This window comes from Penicillium atrosanguineum, assembly GCF_028827265.1.
Source record: "Penicillium atrosanguineum strain IBT 20685 chromosome Unknown utg000002l_segment0_segment0, whole genome shotgun sequence".
NCBI classification, from domain to species: domain Eukaryota; kingdom Fungi; phylum Ascomycota; class Eurotiomycetes; order Eurotiales; family Aspergillaceae; genus Penicillium; species Penicillium atrosanguineum.
Window position 1 is genome coordinate 1,170,453 of NW_026623134.1, and position 14,888 is coordinate 1,185,340.

General features: G+C 49.2%; 5 protein-coding genes across 5 annotated transcripts; 1 reads left to right on the forward strand and 4 right to left on the reverse strand.

Annotated features, from left to right (window-relative positions):
• Positions 1–93: 93 nt before the first annotated feature.
• N7443_002187 (ferric reductase-like transmembrane domain-containing protein) lies at positions 94–1,046 on the reverse strand (the record flags this gene model as incomplete). The annotated part of the gene is made up of 2 exons (XM_056882243.1): positions 94–659; positions 737–1,046. 2 exons carry the CDS (start codon positions 1,044–1,046, stop codon positions 94–96), a joined length of 876 nt encoding a protein of 291 aa, XP_056744084.1.
• Positions 1,047–1,671: 625 nt separating this feature from the next.
• On the reverse strand, positions 1,672–3,981 carry N7443_002188 (protein phosphatase 2A structural subunit TPD3; the record flags this gene model as incomplete). Its single annotated transcript, XM_056882244.1, has 9 exons — positions 1,672–2,010; positions 2,065–2,402; positions 2,459–2,559; positions 2,613–2,757; positions 2,810–2,924; positions 2,987–3,478; positions 3,534–3,685; positions 3,745–3,850; positions 3,919–3,981. The coding sequence occupies 9 exons, from the start codon at positions 3,979–3,981 to the stop codon at positions 1,672–1,674; spliced, it is 1,851 nt and encodes a 616-aa protein (XP_056744085.1).
• A 743-nt stretch (positions 3,982–4,724) lies between these two features.
• On the forward strand, positions 4,725–6,974 carry N7443_002189 (phenylalanine--tRNA ligase subunit beta; the record flags this gene model as incomplete). Its single annotated transcript, XM_056882245.1, has 9 exons — positions 4,725–4,777; positions 4,842–4,882; positions 4,938–4,957; positions 5,012–5,088; positions 5,145–5,268; positions 5,321–5,587; positions 5,651–5,892; positions 5,943–6,751; positions 6,811–6,974. The coding sequence occupies 9 exons, from the start codon at positions 4,725–4,727 to the stop codon at positions 6,972–6,974; spliced, it is 1,797 nt and encodes a 598-aa protein (XP_056744086.1).
• A 668-nt stretch (positions 6,975–7,642) lies between these two features.
• Positions 7,643–8,739, reverse strand: N7443_002190 (40S ribosomal protein uS3; the record flags this gene model as incomplete). Its single annotated transcript, XM_056882246.1, has 3 exons — positions 7,643–7,969; positions 8,115–8,428; positions 8,586–8,739. 3 exons carry the CDS (start codon positions 8,737–8,739, stop codon positions 7,643–7,645), a joined length of 795 nt encoding a protein of 264 aa, XP_056744087.1.
• A 433-nt stretch (positions 8,740–9,172) lies between these two features.
• On the reverse strand, positions 9,173–11,572 carry N7443_002191 (phosphatidylinositol-3-phosphatase YMR1; the record flags this gene model as incomplete). The annotated part of the gene is made up of 3 exons (XM_056882247.1): positions 9,173–10,939; positions 11,007–11,489; positions 11,549–11,572. 3 exons carry the CDS (start codon positions 11,570–11,572, stop codon positions 9,173–9,175), a joined length of 2,274 nt encoding a protein of 757 aa, XP_056744088.1.
• Positions 11,573–14,888: the final 3,316 nt, after the last annotated feature.

Genomic DNA, 14,888 nt, shown 5'->3' on the forward strand with positions numbered 1-14,888 from the left:
CAGGAATGTATAACTTCCAAACATTGAGCATCGAAAACATTCAAGTACTCTTAATCGGACTATTTACCTCCAAACACGATGACTCTCTATACTCTATCCCCCCCATCGAACCAAAACCAAAGAACAAACCCCATTAATCACCGAAGCCCCCAGCGCCTGGAGCATATACCTTTGCGCTTGCGTAACATGGCAATAAACAGCAGCACACAAAATAGTCACCAATAAAACATGACCGATATAAAACGACCGTCTCCGCTCCTGCATAGACGTAGCCGGCTGAGTGCCGCTCTTCCGCGCAACACCACGGGGCCGGACGAAAAAAAGAAGCGATACCGCCGTAGACAACGCAAGGAGACCGCATTGTACGTCAAAATCACGGACTCGCTTGCTGAGAAGGGAGCCAAACTCTGGGTGGCTTGATTGCACGAAGAATAGCAGGTAAAGAGAAGCGTGTCCGAATAGGAGAGGCGAGATGACCACGCGACCAAAAAGACGGTGGTATGGTGTTATGGTTGCCTGTGAGATTGATGTGATGAAGGAGAAGATTGATCCTGCGGATGGTTTGGTGGTTGAGATGTATGCTGCCGGGGACATCAGGACTTGGAGAGGTACTTGGGACAGGCCGATGTGGCCCAGGGCTTTGGTTAGATGGAGATAGTCTGCGAAGTGTGAGTATGGTATGCTCGAGTTGACAATTGGGGTTCTGTGACTATACACAGAGAGGTATGGGACGTACCATCTCCACTCTTCCATACAGCAAGGCCCACTAGCCAAGATAACCACACGCCGCAGACAAGATACTGTCTCCGGGTTTCAAGCCATCCAGTGACCAACGGACGATCCCACCACGAGGTTAGGCCACGCCGCGGTTTTGGAGCATCGCCAGGTATCTGGGCTGTGGCCCAGGCTTGGTAAACTCGAAGTACGATGATCACCACAAGGATTGAACCCTGCGCGATGACACCGCGCAAGTCAAGTAAATCCCTGCGCTGAGATTTCTCCTCTTCAGAGACAGTGATGAAGTGCCAAGGCCAAGTGGATGACATAGTGCTCACAGTTTCAATTTGTCAATTTTTGAAAAGTTTGAATTGAGGTTTTAGTTTGCGCACAGTGCAGGGCAAGAGATAGCCAAAGATGTTGTGTATAGACGGTGTACGGTAATGTCGGAATGGAAGGAATCTAGTTGGCAGCAGCCATGGCAGACGTAAAACCTCCGATATCAGATAGATTATTTGGCCTTCAAGAGTCTTTAGACGGGATCCTAAACATCCGGCTTTGCAAGAAGAGTTGCAAGGTGTCGCTGACGCGTGGGACTAGTCGTCTCTGGCCCGCTGACAAATGATGCGACTTGACTCGCCCAGCCGGAACCCTATGCTTGACCTTCACATTGCGTTCAAATGTTGACTTGACGAGCGTTCTACAGTTCTCGGAAATATTCATGGCGTGATTGCTTTTATGACTACCTTTCTGGATAGACGGGTTATGCATGGAACAAAAATCCTCTACATTAAAAAACGCCATCAAGACATCATCCCGAAGCGGGCTACCTTATTCTTCTAAAAGTGACAGGATGCCCAAGACCAGTGCGTAATATGGGGTGTTTCTGTCGTCAATACTCTCCGTGAGTGAGACCTTCCGAAGAGTATTTCGTGAGATCCTGGGTTATCTTATTCACGGAGAGGTCTGCATGACCTCGTCCTGGTTGCCACCCGCAGTCGTAGCGAAGTAGCGGACATCGACATCGTCATCCTCCTGCAGCTTCTCCAACATCGGAAGAATCTTTTGCTGGATCAATTCCTGGCTCTTGGGAGAGGGAGTGCCGGTCTCTCCGGACTTCTCAACCTCAACCAGAGTCTTATCCTCTGGCAAGCGGCGCAGGGTGTCAATCAAGACGGCATAGGACTTGGCGACGTTGAAGCGGATGTTGGGGATTTCATCTGTCACAAGGCGATCCAGGATGGGAATAATGGAGCTTTCGAGGATATCGAGAGTAACAACGGGGGCGAGGGTCTGACATGGTTAGAATGCTTGGATCGAACTGCAAATAAAAATGAGGAAACTCACAGAAACAGCAAAGCATGTGGTCATACGGTAAAGGTAGTTGGGATGTTGTCCCATGGCAATCACCTTGGGGATAATAGACTCCTTGGACCAATCCACTCCGAACACCTCAGTAAGCTTCTTCAAGTTCTGGGTAGCAGCCTCTCGGATCGAGAAGACAGTATCGCCGAGCCAGCCCATGCAAAGGTCGCTCAATTGCTCGTCAAAGAACTTAACACCCAGTTGACTGGCGAGAAGAGGAATGTATTCGATAATAGCAAGGCGCACACGCCACTGCTTGTCCTCGGCCAGCTGGACAATAGCAGGAAGAAGAGACTGAGAAAGAAGATCGATGCCAATGACTGAGAATGAGTTAGCCGAATCCATGTCAATAGTCGCATATAAATTAGTGTCTCACCTTTGTTAACCTGCTCAAGCTTGGAGATGATGTGGAGGCGAACATCAGGGAAGTCATCCTTCAGCATTTGCAGGAACATAGGAAGGAGATGGGCAATAGTCCTGCGAAATTGTCAACGATTGATGCTTCCAGGGCGTGGACACAGATAACTTACTCCTCCTTTCCAAGGATAGGTGCCAGACCACTAATCTGGGTACCTAGAGCCGCCCGAACGTGCTGGGATTGATCCGAGACGAGATCCTCCACGCTAGTCATGATCTCATTAAGCAGAGTATCGCGATCGATCAAAGTGCAGAAGCCTAGCCATGAGATTAGATTACGTCCCACAGAAATGGGCCGGACAAAACATACCCGGAATCTGGCCAGCAATTGCAGTGCGGACCTCAGCCTCGGTATCCTTCAGCAGCTTCACAAAAGCCGGCACCATATCGCGTGTGATCACTTCCTCGTGCACAGCCTTGGCAATCTGTGCCAGATATTAGTAACGCTCCAGGATTCAAAAAGTTGGGCCAAGATTAAGCGACGCACCTTCTCATATCTATCAGCAACCATATATCTGACTCTCCAGCTCTTGTCTTCGAAGAGAGCACGCAGCGATGTCAGCAACACACCGTGGCTAGGTTGCTGCTCCTTGGGAATTTCCTCCGCGATCGAGATAAGAATGTCCACTGTCAACAGGCGCACACTGTCCTGGTCGTCGCTTGCGAGGTATTGGAAAAGGGGTATCATTTCGTCAATAATCACTGGCGTATCCATCTCTTTGACAAACTTAGCCAGGTTGTTGGCGGCTTGGCGGCGGACCATGGGGGTTTCATCGTGTACCAAAGCTCCGAACTGCTGACGGAGGCTCTGTTGCATAGTCGGCGTGGCCTTTTTGTATGGTGTAGAGTAGAGGCCCGTGGCGGAGACCTTGGAAGTGAACCAGTCGGCTTTGGAGAGGTGGAGGACCAGGGGAACAAAGTGCTCTTCGACTTGGTTCTCGTTCAACTGCTCGCAAACTTTGTTGAGGGACTCAACGGCCTGGATTCACATAATCAGCATGACTCCTACGTGGACAGAAGAATATGCAACCCACCTTCTCCCGAACCAAGGGCTCCTCAATTGCCGCCAGATTCTCCAGCGGAGACAGGAGCACATGCGCATGTTCCGGTCCTCCGACGTACTCTGTGAAGTTGCCCAGCTCCTCACTGAGGGCAGTTAAGACCTCATCCTCGTCTTCAACGGAGTCTAGTAATGGTCTATGTTAGCTGGGTCCAAGCGGCAGGGAGGTGGGGGTAGGGACTGACCATCAAGGAATGGGATAAGCTCCTCTCGGGTTCTCTCAGGTCCCAACGCTAGTGCGATAGTCGAAAGACGGTGAATGGCATTGAGTCTGAGGAGAACATCATCGTGCTATGTCATTGACGTGTGAGCTTGGATCAGTGGAGGGGGAACAGGTGGAGGGCGGAGCATCGGCGCACCTTCAGCTCATCAATGAGCACGGCGATAGGATAGAGCTCGTCGTTTTCGTTTTGACCCTCCATCGCTGGATGTGGTATGTGTATTAGATCGGAGGGAGGCGTGGGAGGGTGAGGTGTGGCAGGTCCCAGTCCTGGAGGGAAGGGTTGATATCAGGACGGGTGTAGATATAGCACCCGGTTAAGAAAGATTATTGGAGAGAGATGCGAGCGGTCATGGAATCGGGGACGATTAGCGGAGCTGATGGGGGGGGTCAGGTTAGCGACTGCGGAGGGGGGTTCAATAGGGAAGGGGAGGATCGAGGTTTCGTGGGGTTTTGGGCCGCAGGGCTAGCAGCGCAGAGAAAGCATACCTCGGACAATTGGAGATCCTCAACCCACGAGTTGGCAGGAAGACAAATGGGGGAGATAAAGGGATCAAGCGGTTGCTACAAATAGAAACAGGATCGATGGCAGTGACGGGGAAGTCTTTTGGGCTCTGAGCTTTCACAAACAAGCTGGCGGGTTATGTAAGTTACATACAGCCATACACCCGCATGGGCCATCCCCAGCAGAGATACAGTGACAATACAGATACGGCGGTCACAATGGAGGGGAGAAGCGTGGCGGTGGTGGCTTGTGGGCAGAATTTCCATCGGAGATTGGAGTCATAACTTGTACTTTCGAGTCGCACTCTCTGTGGATTTGGTACGTTCCCTCTCAACTCAGACTTGTGAGATATTCTTGCCACGGTTACCCTGTCATTTTCACCTAGCTGACTGATATTCCCTCCGTCTTCGCAGAATTGCTTCGCATTGTGATCCCCCGCCATGCCCACTATCTCGGTCGACAAGGCCGCCCTCTTCAAGGAGTTGGGTCGGGAGTATGTGTTTCTGTGATCTTGACTTCACTTCGCATCACTAATTACGTCTTGCGCATCTGTATAGCTATACCACGGAGGAGTTCGATGAGTTGTGCTTTGAATTTGGTGCGTTGTGTTGCTGGGACCACTGGCGGGGCATAGGCTAACTGAAACTATGCAGGCATTGAGCTCGATGAAGATGTACGCCATTTAAACCCCTATTGGAATATATGACTCGCCGCTGAAAACTTCCAGACCACAGACCAACCCCGCCCGATTGTCGACGGCGTTCAGGAGCCCCCGCAGCTCAAGATTGAGATCCCGGCCAACCGGTATGCCCGAACACCATGCGAATATACGGAGAGTCGCGGACTAAAACGAATCTCAGATATGACTTGCTATGCTTCGAGGGTATTGCACTGATGCTCAACATCTTCCTCGGCCGGAAGCCTCTGCCCGAGTACAAGTTGACCAAGCCCGCTCAACTCCAAGAGATTATTGTCAAGGAAGACGTAGGTTTTCTTTGTATATATACCGAGGCTCATTTACTGAACGAGGCTCTAGACCACCAAGATCCGACCCTACGTGTCCGGCGCCATTCTCCGTGGTGTCAAGTTTGACAAGGCTCGCTATGAGTCCTTCATTGCCCTTCAAGATAAGCTGCACCAGAACTTGGCGCGCCAACGCACTCTGGTCTCTATCGGTACCCACGATTTGGACAAAGTCAAGGGACCCTTCACCTACGAGGCTCAGGCTCCCAAGGACATCAAGTTCACTCCCTTGAACCAGACTCAGGAGATGAACGGCGAAGAGTTGATGAACTTCTACGACGTATGGCGCACCGAAATTACCCTCCTCAGCTATAACCATAGATATGCTCACATCATTTAACAGAAACACCTGCAGTTGAGCAAGTACCTGCACATCATCCGTGACTCCCCAGTCTACCCGGTCATCTACGACTCGAACCGAACTGTTTGCTCTCTTCCACCTATCATTAACGGCGACCACTCGAAGATCACAATGGAAACCACCAATATCTTCATTGAGATCACTGCTCTCGACCGGACGAAACTCGAGATCGTTAACCGCATGATGGTCACCATGTTCTCTCAGTACACCTCGGAGCCATTCACGTACGTAATTAGCGAACAATTGACAGACCCCCAATCTAACCCAATTACAGCATCGAGCCCGTCAAGATTGTGTCAGAGCACAATGGGGAGACTCGTATCACCCCCGACCTTTCTTCCCGTGTCGCCCAGGCGGAGGTTTCCTACATCAACCAATGCTGTGGCTTGAACCTCACTGCCGTTGAGATCAGCAACTATTTGAAGAAGATGGCCTACCATGCCAAACCCTCGACTACCCAGCGCGACGTCGTTGATGTCGAGATCCCTCCGACTCGCGCCGATGTTCTGCACCAGTGTGATATCATGGAGGACGTTGCCATCGCCTATGGCTTCAACAACCTTCCCCGCTCGTTCCCCAGCAAGTCTGGCACCATTGCCCAGCCTCTGCCCGTCAACAAGCTAACTGACATCATTCGTATGGAAACTGCTATGGCCGGTTGGTCCGAGGTCCTGCCTCTGATCCTGTGCTCTCACGACGAGAACTTCGCCTGGTTGAACCGCAAGGATGATGGCAACACCGCTGTCAAGCTGGCCAACCCTAAGACTCAGGAGTTCCAGGTTGTCCGCACCAGCCTGCTCCCCGGTCTGCTGAAGACTATCCGTGAAAACAAGGCCCACAGTGTGCCCATGAAGATCTTCGAGGTCAGCGATGTCGCCTTCAAGGACCTGTCTCTGGAGCGCAAGAGTCGCAACGAGCGTCATTATGCCGCCGCCTATTACGGCAAGAGCAGTGGTTTCGAGATCGTTCACGGTCTCATGGACCGCGTGATGGCCATGCTGAAGACCGCTTTCATCACCTCTGAGGAGGGTTTGACCAACCCTGCTGCCAGCGAGTCGCAGTACTACATCAAGGAGCTGAATGGTATGTTGAATGAGATTGCCTTGATGTTCCCATTCAAATGCTAACCATACTTTTCATAGACCCCACCTTCTTCCCCGGCCACGCCGCCTCCATCCACCTCCGCATTGGCGGCAAGGACCAGGTCATTGGCAGCTTCGGTGCTTTGCATCCTGAGGTCCTGGAGAAGTACGAGCTCAAGTACCCCGTTAGCACCCTGGAGCTTAATATCGAGCCTTTCCTGTGAACGGTTCCTAACGCACGTACATTTGCCTATGCTTTGTGACGCAGATAGATGATGACATGACGTGGAGAACTCTTTTTGTGATACGCCAGTATATTTCGAATAGAGCTATGCTGATGCAAAAAAGCAATAAAAATACAAATGCTCATTTACAAATACCCATTCATGCCTTAATTTCATATACGAGGGAAGAGTTGCAAAAGTGTAGGTGTTAGTTATATGGTCTTTCTGAAGGAAGGGTAAGCACAACTCATGTGGTAAGAGACGTCGAATATACACGTCGACGGGCTGCGCCCTGTCTAGCTGAACCACCATCTAAAAAGATTACAATATTCTCTACGTTTTGGTAGTGAAAACGGCAGGCAGTAGTGTATGGATGCTTATGGGTCCAATCTAAGGGCATGTTCGTGATCTATATTCACTTAAAAGTAGCTACGTGAACATTGTCGGAGCCTTAAATCACAAGCTGTCGGCCAGCATCAAGTACATATCCCATTCAGACGTCAATCAAGACAAAGCTAGCAAAATTATTGCCACAGACATCAGTCATGAATGTAGGAACATTTGAGTCAACTTTTTGAAGTCTTCATGTAATTTTGATTGCGTGAGGTAGAGAGTATAAGAGGTTATGACAGGAAGAGAGAAAAGGGCTTAATTTGGAAAAAACAAGTTTACTCCTGAGTGTAACCCTCGGTAGCACCCTCAGCCTCAGCGGCCTGCTGCTCAGCCAGACGCTGCTGCTCAGCAGCCTGCTGGGCAGCGATAGCCTTGGCACCGTAATCCTGGGACATGGGCTGGAGAACGGGCTGCTCCTCCTTGGGCTCGATGATGGTGACCGAGTCGGGGAGAGTCTTCTGGGGGCCGGACTTGCCCTCGGGGTCGGAGCCGCGCATGATCTTGACCTTGATACCAAGGACACCCTGGCGGAGGAGGACGTGGCGGGTAGCGGAGTCAATGAACTCCTTGGCGGGCTGACCGGAGTGGATCATGAAGCCGTCCTAATATGATTGTTAGTAGCTGTTTTCCTGTGTGACTTTTATATGGCGAGGGTTTGAGATTTGGCGCAGGGATGATCAGATATCCACCCAGTCGATTCCGACTATCACAACGCTTTCTCCTACCACTCCCACGGTATGTACGTACGGTGAACTTCATGGACTTAGCACGGGCGGCACGGAGCTTGCCGGAAACAACAACCTCGCAACCCTTGGCGCCGGACTCCATGATGAAACGGAGAACACCGTAGCAGGCACGGCGGACGGCGAGACCGTTCAGGAGCTTGTAGCGGAGGGACTCGCACTGAGCGACAGCGGAGAGACCGCGGTTCTGGACCTTGGCGGCATAGAGAGAGACGGAGTTCTCGGGGAACTTGAAGCGCTTCTGGATGAGCGAGGTGAGCTCGCGAATGCGGCGGCCCTGCTCGCCAAGAACCTCCTGGGTGTGAGTGGCACGGACGACTAGAAAGAAAGAAAGCATCCGTTAGCATCGACGATCCCGACTGTTATTTCCGCATGTCCAATCCGTCGCCGCCATTCAGAAATTCTCCATACTCCTGTAACATTTCTTTCCTTTTCCTGCGGCACGGTCCAACTCAGATATCGGGGGCGAACGTACTGATGTCGGTGACGGTGGGAGTGACACGGACTTCGACACCGGAGTAGCCCTCCTCAGCAAGCTCGCGCTGGAAGAACTCGTTGAGCTCGGCGTAGAAAACACCGTCAGCGACGAACTTTCTGCGCTTGGAGATAGCACCCTGGACAGCGGCCATTTTTGCGTTCCTGGTTGTTGGAATTGGGGGTTGTCGACGAGGAGGCGGGATCGAGGTCGAAGTTCCTTGTGCACAGGTTAGTGGGGATTTTTCGGGCGTAGGGCTTCTCTTGCCCGTTTTGGCTAGGGCTCAACCCTCGCTTGTACTCGACGGGAGCTAATCCTATTTTAGTCTAGTGCGCCATATCTCAGGCTATAAGGCACTCAGGCATTCAGGTATTCAGGCATGAATGACATGGTTATAGTTGTGACAGTAACTACTTCTTCTGTTGAACAACTCGCTTGTGAACCGAAAAAAAGGACCTCACTATTTCCAACGGCCCATGCAAAATTTCTCTCTCCGTCTCCATCTCCTCTTCACAACACTTCATTCCCAGAATGCAACGCAGATGTCTTCAAAGCATACATTAAATCGTGGTTCCGAGCACTTTCTTTCACTGCATCTCCACTTCCACCTCTTGGGGCTTGTCTGCCTTTGTTTCGGGTTCCTGGCCTTTGATGACTGACAGGTTGGAAAATCCTGCCTGCACAGTAGCTATTCCGGAAGTCGCAACACTCTGGATATTCTGCCCAGAGCCCTCAGAGCTAGGAGAACTATGAGCGGTCTCGACACCGGTCAGAACAGGTTCCCGGTTTCCTCCCGGGCTGTCGCTTCCGGAACCTGTCGGTGCTCCTGCGGGAACAGGTCCATTCATCTCTTCATCTGAACGCCCAAAAACTTCGTTCCACCAACGAGTCTCCTTAACGCGCGGGAAGATCAGTCGTTCCTTGCCGCGCTGGTGATCATCAATTTCAGGATCATATTTCGGGTTGGAGAACTGTTCCCGCCGAGCAAGGAAATAATCCCACACGCTCCTAGTGCGCTCTCGGGCGTTTGTGTCAACACGCTCCTTTTCGTTGTTGAATAGGAACGTTCCAAATTGGCAGGCATAGAGGTGATAGAGCAGTCGTCGCAAGAAGCGCTCGTTGAACTCAAAGCGTGTCGGGTACTGGTACAGGAGCTGGTAGGTTGCATCAAGGAACTGATGGAAAACGGGGCTTGTCTCCTTCACCTTGGTAATCTCTTTCTCGGAGACACTCGAACGAGGGGCGGCGGAGCTGGCTTTCTTGGCCGGGCTGTCAGATTCATAGTTTTTGAGCTCTCCCTCCGAGTCAGGCAAAGAATCACGGCTATTGTTGTCACGACCAAAGAAACCTTTAGCACTCAGGAACGCATTTTCAATGGCCTTTCCGGCACCACCACCATCACTAAAGCCACGGTTGGCCTCTCCGCCGATGCGCTCATTCTCAATTTGGAACCATTTATCACTGTTCAAATGGCCGGATCTATGTCGGAACATATGGCCAAATGACAGCCAATCCTTCTCCACGAGGACCATAAATCCTTCCACTGTTCGGAAGTAAGGATCTAGGCAAAGTTGACTCAAAGCACTAAGCTGACTCGTTCGATCCCAGCCGTCGGAGCAGTGGATCAAAACGTGAGAGTGCTGTAGACCAACCTGACGGGTAATGAGACCAGCTCCGTCTAGAATTCCACCAATGTGCTTTAGCCAACCACTTCGTGCCAACAAGTCTCGATTTGGGCCTAGTGGAGTTACATCCGTCTCTTTTAGAGCGTCAATAACCTTGCTCAACGAATCACGCATGACATGAATATTGTCAATGCCGAGATATGCCTTGGTTGCAAACTTATAGTTGTCCATATTCTCAGAGCCAAGTCCAACGGCTTGCATTGCAAAAGCGTTGACAGTAGGCCGGGCATCGACAATCAGATTCTGCTGCTGAGCACCATAAATTGCACTTTGCTCATCAGGGGTGCCACGAGCAGCGGCAATCATGTCATCCTCAATCTCTTCTGCATTTGACAGATTGGGGTCAAATTGACTGGCCTCTGGACTCTCATAGCATTGGCTTGAGTCGGACGCCTCTCTATCTAATTGAGATTGAGCAAAGCTAGCCAACGGTCGTTCGGATCGTGAAGTAGAGAATATGGTAGCCAGCAGCTTCTCATCTTGAATGCTGCGGTTCTGGCGCACTCCGACCAGCGGTTGCGAGCTTCTGGTAATGCTGCAATTGTTCACTGGATGCAGGTATGTGAGAGCTGGAATTCTCGCTCGAGAGCGGTATCTCCCCGCATAGTTGATTGTATTGTCAGAGATAGCAGAAGGCACGGGAATGAGTGCAGGGTAAGTTGGAGAAAACTGTAGCTCGTCGTCAGCATGCGACCCCGCTTCTAGGACGGCCTATAGGTCAGTCGTAGGCACTCACTCCATAATCAGTATTTATTTCAGAGATGCGCCACCCTGAGTTCTCCTTGTGTACGCCCTGGCGCTCCCATTCCTTACGTGGGTCATACAGGTTCCAACCATTTAATTCTTTCTCCGGCGGCGGCGGCTGGTAGGCAAAAGCATACAGCTTATCTAGCCGACCGGATTTGCAAGTCCATTGTTTGATAGCATCATAAACCTCGCGGGCTTTCTGCTCGTTGACAAAATAGAAGCAGACAAATGTAAAGTCTCGGCAGCGGAGGCGGATGGAGGAGAGCTGGCGGGAGGCAGCGGGAGCCGGGCGCAGAGTACAAAAGGCGATGATCGGGTAGGTAAACCAGAGTTCTTTTGGTCTTATCGTAACGCCCTTTGCTTGATCCTCGCCGGAGATCAGAGGGACGTGAGAAAAGATCAGGTGGTGAGGGGTGAGGTGGAGCGTGCCGTCGACCTGCTCACCACGGCGAGCCAAGGTCACATTGTCAACCTGCAGCGATAGTTATAATTAGCACGTTGATACTATTAGTATTCCCTGGCGGAACGAACCTTAGCCACCCGTGTTCTCTCCATACCGTAAACCGTTGATCACTGGGCGCGCATGATGTTCATGTCGAGAGGGGAAGGAGGAGGGTGCTTGTCGGTGTCGCCGTGGGCGGATTTCAACGGATAAAGGACAAGAGCAAAGTTATGCCCGATCAGATTGTACAAAAATTCTCCTTGGGGCAGGAGCGCGGAGTGTAGGTGGGAAGTTGGACCCGAAGGAGTTACACGTCGAGGCCGGTCCGTCACTTGTGGGGCTCACGCCCCGGGTGTTCACAAGGCCCGATACATCATCATAGGTAGATCTATCACAACACCGATACATATACTATTTGAGCTCAGATGCTTAGACCTTAATCAGCCTGAAATTAGGTCAAGGGCGAATATAAATTGAATCTATTTGTGCCAAAACATCGAATTGGCTAACTTGACATCGTATAAAGACAAACTACGCGTTTGGTCTGTCGATTCGCCAGAATGCGCCTACGACACTAATTTTTCTGTTTCCAATAATGCCATACATTTGTAATCTATGTGTATCACATTAATGCAAGCTAAGCCTTGCAGAAATTGTCCGGTAGTTGAAACAGATACAGGCAAATCTCGATGTATAGATGCCCATAAGTAATCTGCTAATTTGCGTTCATACTTCGATAGAAGTTGGGCTTTTTATTTCTATTAATCAAAAATAAACAATCTTCGTAAGCTATATTTACAAGTAGATACATTCATTTATAGGGGTCCATATGGAATGTTCTCCATCACCGGCTACATCGAAATGTAGCAAACTCGCAACTATGGGTCATGTTGAGACTCAATCTCCAAGGGAAACAAGACAAAACTATAGCGTCAATTAAAACAATCAAACATCATGCAGGTGAAATGATTAGAGGACGTCAACTCGGGTTTTCAGAAAGGAAAAAAAAGGTCATAGACACGCTCGTTTCAGCTCTTCTAACGTGGAAAACAGGTATAATCCCCACTTCAGCAACAACGCTTCAATAGTGTCAGGAGGGCACACCTAAGGGGCCGGCGCTACATACAAAATTGCTCATAAAGGGTCTAGATAAACAAAAACGATCGAAGGGGCAAACCCCCAAAATAAAAAAAAACAAATGCTCGCACTCGGATTTGAACCGAGGATCTCGTGATTACTAGTCACGCGCTTTACCAACTAAGCCATGCGAGCTGATTGGTGGACTAATAAGCGTATTTTGACTCTATCACGTCTATCAACAATCAGGAAACTATGAGCATAATTTTCCAACATCTCCAAAAACAGTTTTCACCAGGAGTCGAGTACTTGCTCTCGAGGGCCCCTTAGATTCAATTTTGAGCACATCTGCCTCTCTGAGTGACTACAAATTGCATAGGAAGTCAATCATCATCTTCCTCTAATGGTTTGCAGGGCGATCAGATATTGAAAATCCTGTGACGCATAGTTCGAGGACAGGTCACGTGTAACGAACTAGTCCCGATTGGGACTCGGGGTTGGTATTGTTTTGTAGTTGATCGCTCTCATTTTCTCTTTCTTTCCTCAGTTTAGAACTTTTCTGAATGGCACACAAATTATCCAGTACTGGCCTGTGACAAATCCTAAGAAATTGTGTGCAAATATTTTCTCCTACACAAAATTCCTGTATGTAAATGCAAGGACTTGTCGTAGTACGAGTTTCCCCAAGAATCCTTAATAACAGTCAACTACAGGTTGGTTCTTTCTCGCGACCTAAATTGTAGGTAGTATTGAAATAAAATTCCCTTCAAGGGCCGCGGAACGGAATTTAGGCACCTCCAGTCTATACTTGCAGGTGCTATATGTTACAACCCAGGCCAGAAATAATAGAAAGTCTTCTCTTGAGTCCTAAAAATCGATATATTAATTTAAGTGAAGCAAAGAGATGAGTGAGTAAAGAAAAGAGGAGAGGGGGATTTTTAACCGCACTTTCTTGCAAAACGCGCTCCTCCATGTGTACAGAGACAGAAGGAAACAGGAAGAAGTGGCGGGAAATGACCAGAGGCAGGTTTTAGATATCAATATAAAACAAATAAAGCAAAAGCAAACAAGATCTTTTCCAACTGGCAATAAGCCTAAAGAGAGTCATATAGCCTAGTCACACTAGATAGTGCGGGCTTAAAAATTGGAACTTTAGTTTTACTCCTTTCATGTATTCCTCTACTAAAAGAATAAACTTCACTGAACGGGGCGTGCAATCCAATTACCCTCGAGTGTACCTTTTCTACTTAGTCAGAACCCCATCGAAGAGCATCCATGATAGCGTTTGCAACTACTTTAGCCCTGACCCAAGACTGTAAGAGTAAAATGGGTTTCCTGCTCTAGGGTACGAGCATATCATATACGAAGGGCTTGACCAGAGATGAGCACAGTTCCATAAGTCTCAATCAAAACTACCATATTTGAGCCGCAAATAAGAGCCAAGTGTATTGATACACTGAGTATATTGCAAGACACTGTAGATTTACTATTGTTCAAGACTCTCGGATAATAATAACAATGGCTTCCTATTATCACAATTAATTAGCTATGCTTTTGAGGACTAATTTCGAGAAATAGACAGTGGTCTCCAATATTACAATCTATCTAGATTTTTTTTTTCCAACAGCAAAGTTTTCCCCTCTCCACTAAAGCCAACGACTTAAGCTAGCTGCAGAGCGTTAGACTAACACCAGTCAAAATTGACAAGTAGAACAACTCCATGGTAGTTGACTATTTTGGCTGTCAGGTAGACTAGAGTGATGGAATCCTGGAATGCATGTACATCATTTCAATGAATTGGATTGGATAGAGGCTGACGAAAGCAAAAAATGTAAGCCTTTCTAATAGACAGGTAGTACACCTCACGGGTAAAGAATGTTTACAGTGCAAAAAGTCAAAAAACGAAATGCTCGCACTCGGATTTGAACCGAGGATCTCGTGATTACTAGTCACGCGCTTTACCAACTAAGCCATGCGAGCTGATTGGTGGAATACCCGGAAAGCATTGCAATCAGAACCATCGGATTTTTCGCACTGAAATAGCAGCCGCATAACATGTAGCCGGGTGGTTTAGCCCCGGAAAAGTATAATGAAACCCTGGACCGGAGCGGAACAGAGAAATGCGACTGGTCTATAGGTGAAAGAGAAAACACGATTGAAGAATGAGCGTTGAAAAGAGGAACTAACTAGAGTGGGGGGCAATTACGACAAATTGACGTAATCAGAACCACTCATTATACCAAAGACTGCCTAGCCTACGAACATTTGGAGTTTGACTTTGGCCAGACTACCGGAAATCTGCTTGTCGAATGGTAGAATTAGATTTTAGACACTTCAGGCTACTCAAGTACC